The sequence below is a fragment of the Vicia villosa genome, linkage group LG6, assembly GCF_029867415.1.
Source record: "Vicia villosa cultivar HV-30 ecotype Madison, WI linkage group LG6, Vvil1.0, whole genome shotgun sequence".
Classification (NCBI taxonomy): domain Eukaryota; kingdom Viridiplantae; phylum Streptophyta; class Magnoliopsida; order Fabales; family Fabaceae; genus Vicia; species Vicia villosa.
The window spans coordinates 57,579,498-57,590,137 of NC_081185.1; the positions used below are offsets into that span (position 1 = coordinate 57,579,498).

General features: G+C 37.2%; 1 protein-coding gene across 1 annotated transcript; it reads right to left on the reverse strand.

Moving 5' to 3' along the window:
- Window positions 1-1,173: 1,173 nt before the first annotated feature.
- LOC131609177 (uncharacterized) lies at window positions 1,174-4,616 on the reverse strand. The gene is made up of 3 exons (XM_058880832.1): window positions 3,347-4,616; window positions 1,867-2,128; window positions 1,174-1,707 (listed from the first exon to the last, which is right to left on the reverse strand). The coding sequence occupies exons 1-3, from the start codon at window positions 4,273-4,275 to the stop codon at window positions 1,528-1,530; spliced, it is 1,371 nt and encodes a 456-aa protein (XP_058736815.1). The 5' UTR covers window positions 4,276-4,616; the 3' UTR covers window positions 1,174-1,527.
- Between the last annotated feature and the right edge of the window lie 6,024 nt (window positions 4,617-10,640).

Below are 10,640 nucleotides of genomic sequence, written 5' to 3' on the forward strand. Positions count from 1 at the left end.
CAAAACTATGCCACTTTTTTAATACAAAAAACGTGATTGTCCATAATAAAAAAAATGTGATTGTCCAAATTTCAGTCTTCAAACTACGTCATATTAATCCAGACACTTTAAATTTATTCTCAAAGTCTGTTCCAAATAGAGGTACTGTTGTTGAGGTAATTTTGTGGTGTAGTCGAATGTTATAAGTCGGACGGTGCGAGAGACATTTTTGAAAACTCATAAGGTTTTAGTGAAATACTAAGGCTATGTTTGGGAGTTTGGAGGGGAGGGGAGGGCTTCCAAAAACAAATTTTTTAAAAAATGTAGGAAAATATTTGACATTTTTTGAAAAAATGAATTTGTTTAGAATGATAAAAGAGTTATTATCATTACTAAGTTTTTAATTTTCAAAATAGTATAACAACCTAAAACATATTTGGAAAATTTATGTAAGCCCTACAAAATCCTCCAACCTCCCCCCCCCCCCCCCCTAATACAATTTTTGAGTTCCCCTATTTTATGGGGTTTTTGGTGTTATGAATAAACTCAAACCCTCCTACCCAAAATCTTTTTATCTTTTTCACCCAATTCCTCCTATTTTTCAAAACCCTCCCCTCCCTTCCCCTCCAAACTCCCAAACATAGCCTAAGGGTGTAACGAGAAAAAAAAGTCAATAACCAAATGTGTTTTTTTCTATAAGATTGAACTTCACGTGGAGTCAGATGTAGTATTGAATGTGTTTTTTTCTATAAGATTGAACTTCACGTGGACTCAGATGTAGTATTGAAATTTATTGATAACAATGTTGGTGGTTTGACGCTGGTTCACAAAATCGTGGCCTTTCAGCAATAGACTTGGTGGAAAAGATGTGTCAGTATTCTTGCTGTGAGGTGTTGGGTGTTCTTGATTTGATGTTTGACCATGTTCTTGCTCAAATTACTGTTCTTTTTGTGCTGATATGGCTTGAGTTGCCCGGATGATTGCTCTTCAGTCTTTGTTTCCATGGGCTATGTCCCTCCAAGAAACTAAATTACCACAGATTCAAATTCATATACATGAACATAGTTTGGAGTGCTATAACCATTCCTTAGTCAATCTAACAAACTATAGCTAGTCCTGGAAAACAGAGAGGATACAAATCATTACAATAAAGAGTTTCACCACAGTGACTAACTCATTTAAAGTTAGAAAAAATTTATTATACATATGATTCTCCTCTTTTTATTTCTCACCAAACCATAATAATACAACAGACGCTGGTAGGTTTAACCTGCACACCAGCATTTCACCTATATAATTTTACAAAAATGTATTACAGGGGGACAAAATTGGAAAACTTATCAATAAATATGCTATCACTAATCCTCCCTCTATACAAGGACCACAGCGGATAGATAACAACAGATCTGCTTTCTTTCGAAGAAAGCATAATGCCAAAGAGAAGATTGCAATGGCCATGATGAAGCTTAACTAGTTGATAGTTGTTGCAACCATCCTCTTCAACAATTTAAAACTCAACCGCTAATATAAAAGCAAAAGTTGATAGTTTTACATAACAGGAATTTGGAAGCTTTCGTTGTTGACGTGATGATGCATTTGCTTTTGAACAGCTTTGACAGCAGCTACTCTAGCCGCATTGGCTGCTCTATTAGCTGCTGATACTGCTCTGTTTACCCTTTCATCTACCTTGCCCACATCATTGGCTTTCTCGGCCGCTCGTCTTGCTTCCTATTTGTGAAACAAATAAATACGATTAATTGTTGTAAATAAAGTATATTTGTATGAGGAGAAAACATTCAACATTATTCTTTACTTGATACTAAGTTTTGATTGAGAAAATAACATTTAACAAGAACTAAGGGAAATCAAAAGACACAAATAATGTACCTGCACAGCATTAAGTACTTTGGAATGATTGACACCAACAGGAGAAACTGGGTAAGTGGTGTTCTGTGTGCTTGGAACGTCGAGAACTCCATTTTGCCAGTGACCAGACTGCGTTTCGCCATTTCTAAATGTATACATTCCAAGTCCTTGCCTTCTTCCCTCATGCCAGGCTCCTTCATATCGATGGCCATTTGCAAAACGGTATGCCCCAAATCCATGCATCTTGTCGGCAAAGTATTCCCCCGCATATGTGTCTCCATTTCTGATTAAGTAGAAAAATTCGGTTACAATGAAAAATCCAACATATTAACTTTTCAAAGTGAGAAAAGATAAAGGTACTGTAGCATACAAATCTATTCATAATTCAATTGAACAATACTTGTCAAAAGAAACATTAGAAGAATTTTACAATACTTGTGAGTTAATGGAGCAATAGCTTGTTGTGTAAGTTAAAATTAGCTTAGCATCTCAATTACTTCAAAAACTCTCTCATTTAACTTTGCCATGAAGAATTACAGTATAAGCTTATAAAGACCTTTTTGCAAGTGAAGAACCATAAATCTATTTAATTGAAAAGCTTTCTGAAGCTAGAAGCTAACCCAAACCAGCCAAAATAAACAAAAAGGATTCCAACAGCAAAATAAAAGTACACAACATCTCAACCATCCCAAAAAGCTTTTCTACAACAACATAGTCCCAAAGCAATCCAAGATGAACTGGGATACGCAGTAGATTCACGACAATAACAATAAAAAAACAAAAGAAAAATCTTGCCCTTAAGATTTTGTTTGACTTATGCCTAGTGGTACATAAAAGCTATCGTTTGAAACAAAAGATTTGCCTGACATCAAATACCATTTTTTTCATATGAAGAGATATTAACTAAAATGAGAATAAATCCTTAAGATCATATTTGCATACTAGGCTACACTTCTTATTCGGTACATCATTTTCTCCATTTCAGTTGTTAACTTGTTATATTCCTCTCAGCATACTCTTAATCCTTAATAAACACATCCCGCATAACTACTTACAAACAATGCAAAAAACTCCAATATTGGTTTTGAATAAGCCCAAATTCTCTCTCCTCCCTCAAAACAACAATATCACAACCATGGTTTTAAATAAATAACAGCCACGGAAAAAAGTCTACTGTCGCAAATCACGATTGTTGATATTGCATACCACAACCTATGAAGCATTGACACGCAACACGGACACACTGTCACGGGTGATAATTTGAAAAACAATAATAATTGAATGTAACCACAAGTGTGGAGGTTATGCTAGACACCAGACATCCTTCAATCGCAATGTTTATGTTACATAGGGTTCGATCACGGGATTTCCGCAACAAGAAAAACCATTATGCAGCAACATAGATCACAGTCGTAAATATTTATTTAAAACCCTAATCACAACAATACAAGACACATTCAGCTGAACAAAAGTCAAACAAAAGGAAAAACAAGAAACAAACCTGAAATGGTAATGACCAAGGCCATGTTTAACACCCCATTTAAACTCTCCAACATATCTACTTCCATCTTCACAAGTATGAACCCCACATCCATGACTCTGCCCATTCGACCATTCCCCAGCATAAACATCCCCCGTATAAAACCTATAAACACCAAACCCATGTCTCAATCCTTGTCGATATTGCCCCCTATACCGACTCCCACGCGCCCACGTCTCAACCCCATATCCATCATATCTCCCATCAATCCAATCCCCTTCATATTTCCCACTCATACTATAATAATACACCCCACTCCCAGAACACTTCCCTCTATGAAACTCCCCTTCGTAAAAATCCCCGTTCCCGAAAACCTGAACCCAACAACCCGAACCTAACCGCTTCTCCGACTTCGGCCGCGATCCGATCGTCCAGAAAACAGGAAGAGGAGGAGGCGATCGCGAAGACGGAGACGACGGATGGAATTTCCGGAGCGTGAGGTGAAGAGGAAAAGAACGCAGAGAAGGAAGAGCGATGTTGAGGGAAAACAGCAACGCGGTAGAAAAAGCCAAAGCGGTGAGAAAATCGAGGAAGAAAGACCGCGAAGCGAGGAGGTAGAGATATAAAAGCGGGAGAGATATTAAAAAGAGGGAACGGTGTTTCTTGAGGCGGCGGAGGATGCGAAAGGCGGCGGAGGAAGTTGCGACGGTGAGAGAAAAGAACGGCGCGTTTTGCGTTTGCGGCTTGAAAGTCGGTTTATTAATGGGAGGTTGTTTTTGCGGAAGCGGAGATTGGGTTGGGGAGATATCGATGGAGTGATGACGTGGACAGAGGTGTTGACGCTGGTAATTCTGGTGGTGGTTGTGTTGAATCGGTGGGGTTGGGTTGAAATCGGAAGAAACGCCGATGCTTTCTTTTCCGATTTGGACCTCTGATTTCTTTTGATGCATTACATATGCAAGCAAAACAAACTTATAACACAACAAACAAAACAGTTATGTGTATTTGTAATTTGTTTTGGATGGTATAATGGTTGAGTTTGTATAGGATTGGGATAGGTTGGGTTGAGTTGGGTGGGATGGAGATGTGAAAATGGAAAATGGAAAATGGAAAATGGAAAATGAATTTTATGGGTTTAGCGATTGTCTCTCTTTTGAGAGAGATGTTTAGAAATGGATGAGTTGTGTTGTTTTGTGTGTGAGAAAGAAACGGGGCGTGGGAGGAGTTTACGGTAATGATGATTGGAGAGCACACCATAGAGACATAAAAAGAAAAAAGAAAGTGAGGGGGAGATGAGAGTGTTTGTGAAATGAAATTGAATCTCTTGTGGCAGTGTTTTTGTTGTGAAGATGTTATTAACCATTTGATCTCGAATCCACGGTACGTAGAAATAGATTTGACTTTCTTAAAATTATTTGTTTTAAATTAGAACCGTTGGATCTTAATTGGACGGTTAGATATGTATGAATATGAATGCAGTGTGTTTTGATTGTAGGGAATTTGGGTTTGTGTAAAATTGTGATAAACTCATAAAATACTATAATAATTAAAGGGAAAGTATATTCCTTTTAGAAGTTGGGACTGTTTCTGACGTTGGCTTCAAGGCAACATTTTGATTTGGCGATTGATGAGTTTCAAATTTGAAGACTTGGATGTAAGTAATTAATTGTTGTACTAGCTTGTAAAGGCATGATACAGATGAATTAAATTTGACTCACTCAATTATAATTTGCAAATTGTCATTTTAGGAAAGAAGAATTATTTTAAAATATAAGAAAAAATGTTAACCCGATACTTTTATTTTATATATTGTTTAAAGAATCAAAAGGAAAGAAGCAACTTTTATGGAATCTGATGGATTTATTACTTTAAAAAGTGTTAGACTTATATAAAAGACTTTTTTCAAATAATGTCTTCCATTAGTTTCATAATACTAATATGTTGTTTGATCAATATTATTATAGAAATAATTAAATTGATTAAGAAATTAGATAAATAAAAAAAAATATTTTGGTAATGAGGAGGGCCAAAGGCCCAACAGAAACACAGAAACTAAAAAAAACACTCCTAAAGCAAGGAACACTATTCATATCCTTCTCCATACTATGCAAGAGCCAAAAAGGTGACTCTATATAAAATAATATCTCCTTTCAACTTTTTGCTTGCCTCTAAGGCAAGTAAGTTAGCATAACTATTGGCCTCTCTATAAATATGATGGATATCCACCACTTCAAAATGAGCTAGCATCTTGTTTATACTTGACACTAAGCTTCCCCAAAGCATGTTCCTATTATTCTTCTCCTTGATGCACTCCACAGCTCTGCTAGAATCAGTTTCAATTTCAACTTTAAGAAGCCAAGATCCATAACCAATTTGATGCCAATATAAATACTCCAGATTTCAGCCATAAGCGAGATACACAAGCCAATGCATTTAGCAAAGCCTCCAATCCACGAGCCATGAACATCTCTAATAAGGCCTCCACATCCTGATAAACCGTTGTTATAGTGAGCTCCATCGACATTCAGTTTCACAAAGGAATGTCTAGGGGCACTCCAATGCACATCTATGATTTCCTGATTCATTCCCATAATATTGTTGTTCCATAATAGTGCTTTATTATACTAGAGGACTTTATGTTAGAACAAGAATTGTTCTGATCAATAATCTTAGTTTTGATGATAACAATGTATATGAATTTTGCTCTAGATAATGTGGTACTCTAATCCTATGCAATTTCCTTTTCAGGAAATATATAAAGAGTATGCACAAATCAGCGCTAAGAAGCTTTGACTCAGAAGGTTCAGTATGCAACTTCAGCACATGGTCTGGCAAGACATCAGAAGATGGTCAAGCAGAATCAGAACATGGTCTATTAGAAGCATCAGAAGAACTTGAGTTCAGAAACAGAAGCACTGAAGTCATGGAATCACGCTCAGAAGCATATCAAGATCAGAAGATCAGAAGATGCTCTGCACCAAGCTGTTTGTACTCTGATGATTTTCAACGTAGTATTTACAAAGAACAAATCAGAATCAAGTACTAGATGGCAGGCTACGCTGACTGACAAAAGGAACGTTAGAAGCTATTAAAGGCAATGTCAGTAGTCACAGCAAAAGCAAGGCTCGAGGTAGTTGACAAAACAGTGAAACATTAAATGCAATGCTGTACGGAATACGCAAAGCATTAAATGCTCCCAACAGTCATCTTCTCAAAACGCCTATAAATATGAAGTTATGATGAGAAGCAAGGTGACGAATCCTGAACGAACTTATTCTAAAAAACTTGCTGAAACGCTGTTCAACTCAAAGCTCAGAAACTTCATCTTCAACCTCACTACATTACTGTTGTAATACTTTAGTGAGTCTAAGCTTAAATCTGTAAGAGAAATATCACAGTTTGTGATTATCGCTTTTAAGAAGCAATTGTAATACTCTTAGAATTGATTACATTAATTTGTAAGTAACTAGAGTGATCAAGTGTTGATCAGGATACTCTAGGAAGTCTTAGCTTGTGTCTAAGCAGTTGTAATTAGAGTGATCACGTGGTGGTCAGGATACTCTAAGAAAGTCTTAGCTTGTGTCTAAGCATTTGTTCCTAGAGTGATCAGGTTGTGATCAGAAGACTCTAGAAGACTTAGAAGTTGTCTAAGTGGAAAACCATTGTAATCTCGTGTGATTAGTGGATTAAATCCTCAGTTGAGGTAAATCACCTTGTATAGGGTGGACTGGAGTAGTTTAGTTAACAACGAACCAGGATAAAAATACTTGTGCAAATTATTTTTATCTTACAAGTTTTTTGAAACTACACTTATTCAAACCCCCCCCCTTTCTAAGTGTTTTTCTATCCTTCAATTGGCATCAGAGCGCCGGTTCTAAGGTGCAAGCACTTAACCGTGTTTAGAAAAGATTCAGGAAGAGAAAAACATTAAGTCAAGATGGTTGAGACTCCACCACCTTCATCTACATCTACATCTGGCTCAGCTGAGCAATACAATGGTAATGGTAACAATGGTTACACTAGACCACCAATATTCGATGGTGAAAACTTTGAATATTGGAAAGATAAATTGGAAAGTTACTTTCTTGGTCTGGATGCTGATCTATGGGATCTTCTGTTGGATGGTTACAAACATCCCGTTAAAGCTATTGGTGTAAGGCTCACGAGAAACGAAATGACTGATGATCAAAAGAAAGATTTCAAAAATCATCACAAATGCAGGACTGTTTTGCTGAATGCTATCTCTCATGCTGAGTATGAGAAGATATCTAACAGGGAAACGGCCCATGACATATATGAGTCCTTGAAAATGACTCATGAAGGAAATGCTCAAGTTAAGGAGACCAAAGTTCTTGCACTAATCCAGAAGTACGAAGCCTTCAAGATGGAGGATGATGAAGACATTGAGAAGATGTTTTCAAGATTTCAAACTCTAACTGCTGGATTAAGAGTTCTAGACAAAGGCTACACCAAGGCTGATCATGTAAAGAAGATCATCAGAAGCTTGCCCAGAAGATGGGGCCCAATGGTAACTGCATTCAAGATTGCGAAGAATCTGAATGAAGTTTCTTTGGAAGAGCTGATCAGTGCCCTGAGGAGTCATGAGATTGAACTTGACGCAAATGAACCTCAAAAGAAAGGTAAGTCTGTTGCATTAAAATCTAATTTTAAAAAATGCACTAACGCTTTTCAGGCTGAAGAAGAAGATCCTGAAGAATCAGAATCTGAAGAAGAAGATGAACTGTCCATGATCTCCAGAAAGGTAAACCAACTCTGGAAGAGCAAGCAAAGAAAGTTCAGAGGCTTCAGAAGTTCAAAGAGATTTGAACGAGGAGAATCTTCTGGTGACAGAAGATCTGACAAGAAGAAGGCTGTCTGCTATGAGTGCAATGAGCCTGGACATTACAAGAACGAGTGTCCAAAACTTCAGAAGGAGAATCCCAAGAAGAAGTTTCATAAGAAGAAAGGTCTTATGGCAACATGGGATGATTCAGAATCAGAATCAGACTCTGAAGATGAGCAGGAAAATCTGGCACTAATGGCCACAATGGATGATGGATCAGAATATACATCAGAATCAGATTCTGAAGAGGTATTTTCTGAACTATCTAGAGAAGAGTTAGTTTCCAGTTTAACAGAACTTCTGGAACTCAAGGCTCATCTTAGTATCAAATACAAAAAGCTGAAGAAGCAATTTGAATTTGAAACTAAGAAGCTGGGAGTGGAAAATTCTGAACTGAAGGAAAAAGTTTTAAATCTATCCAAAGATAGTGGATCTCCTTCTGAAACAGAAAAATCCATTCCTAGCATGAATCATATTCTGAAAGAATATGACTCGAGCTTCAGAAAGTTCTTATCTAGAAGTATTGGTAGAAGTCATCTTGCTTCTATGATATATGGTGTTTCTGGAAACAGAAGGTTTGGTTTTGGCTATGAGGGTGATACCTCACACAAATTTGAACCTATTGATGATCTGAAGATCACATACAAGCCATTGTATGATCAGTTCAAATATGGACATGCTCATGATATTAGGCTCACTTCACATGCACAGAAGTTTAACACTGTTCACACCAAGAAGCATGTGACACATCCTAAGAAATATCATGCTGACAAACCTAAAGAATATCATGCTGTTCCTCCTGTTAAATATTTTGCTAAACCCAAGTTCAATCAGAACTTGAGGAGAACTAACAAGAAAGGACCCAAGAAATTGTGGGTACCTAAGGAGAAGATAATTTATGTTGCAGATATCCTTGGCGGCAAAAAGGACAAAAAGCAAAATGTCATGGTACCTGGACTCTGGGTGCTCGCGACACATGACGGGAAGAAAGTCTACATTCCAAGACCTGGTGCTTAAACCAGGTGGAGAAGTCAAGTTTGGAGGAGATCAGAAGGGCAAAATCATTGGCTCTGGAACCATAAGTCTTGGTAACTCTCCTTCCATAACTAATGTACTTCTTGTAGAAGGATTAACGCATAACTTATTGTCCATAAGTCAATTAAGTGACAATGGTTATGATATAATCTTCAATCAAAAGTCTTGCAAGGCTGTAAGTCAGAAGGATGGCTCAATCCTATTTACAGGCAAGAGGAAGAACAACATTTATAAGATTGATCTTTCTGATCTTGAGAAGCAGAAGGTGACTTGTCTTATGTCTGTTTCTGAAGAGCAATGGGTCTGGCACAGAAGATTAGGTCATGCTAGTTTGAGAAAGATTTATCAGATTAACAAACTAAATCTGGTCAGAGGACTCCCAAATCTGAAATACAAATCAGATGCTCTTTGTGAAGCATGTTAGAAGGGCAAGTTCTCCAGACCTGCATTCAAGTCTAAGAATGTTGTTTCTACCTCAAGGCCGTTAGAACTCTTGCACATTGATCTGTTTGGCCCAGTCAAAACAGCATCTGTCAGAGGGAAGAAATATGGATTAGTCATCGTTGATGATTATAGCCGCTGGACATGGGTAAAGTTCTTGAAACACAAGGATGAGTCTCATTCAGTGTTCTTTGAATTCTGCACTCAGATCCAAACTGAGAAGGAGTGTAAAATCATAAAGGTCAGAAGTGATCATGGTGGTGAATTTGAGAACAAATTCTTTGAGAAGTTCTTCAAAGAAAATGGTATTGCCCATGATTTCTCTTGTCCTAGAACTCCATAACAAAATGGAGTTGTAGAACGAAAGAATAGGACTCTACAAGAAATGGCCAGAACCATGATCAACAAAACCAATATGGCTAAGCACTTCTGGGCAGAAGCAATAAACACTGCATGTTATATTCAGAATAGAATCTCTATAAGACCTATTCTAAATAAGACTCCTTATGAATTGTGGAAGAACAGAAAGCCCAACATTTCATATTTTCATCCTTTTGGATGTGTTTGTTTTATTCTAAACACTAAAGATCATCTTGGTAAGTTTGATTCTAAGGCACAAAAGTGTTTCCTTCTTGGATATTCTGAACGCTCTAAAGGCTACAGAGTATACAATACTGAAACATTGATTGTAGAAGAATCAATCAATATCAGGTTTGATGATAAGCTTGGTCTTGAAAAGCCAAAGCAGTTTGAGAATTTTGCAGATTTTGATATTGATATATCAGAAGAAGTAGAACCAAGAAGCAATGCTGCAGAAGCTGATAGTCTCAGAAGCAATGGATCAGAAGATCAAGTTGCTGCATCTTTAGGGAATCTCAGGATTTCTGAAGAGCCAACTATCAGAAGATCATCTAGACTCACATCTGCTCACTCAGAAGATGTCATTATTGGAAAGAAAGATGATCCTATCAGAACAAGAGCATTCCTCAAGAACAA

What these genes read in the sequence shown, in the direction of transcription:
- LOC131609177 (XM_058880832.1), bottom strand. Translation starts at nt 4,275, where the DNA reads ATGCATCAAAAGAAATCAGAGGTCCAAATCGGAAAAGAAAGCATCGGC. An exon ending in CTTGGTCATTACCATTTCAG is followed by an intron (nt 2,129 to 3,346) that starts GTTTGTTTCTTG and finishes CTACTTAATCAG; the next exon opens with AAATGGAGACACATATGCGG. An exon ending in AAGTACTTAATGCTGTGCAG is followed by an intron (nt 1,708 to 1,866) that starts GTACATTATTTG and finishes TTTCACAAATAG; the next exon opens with GAAGCAAGACGAGCGGCCGA.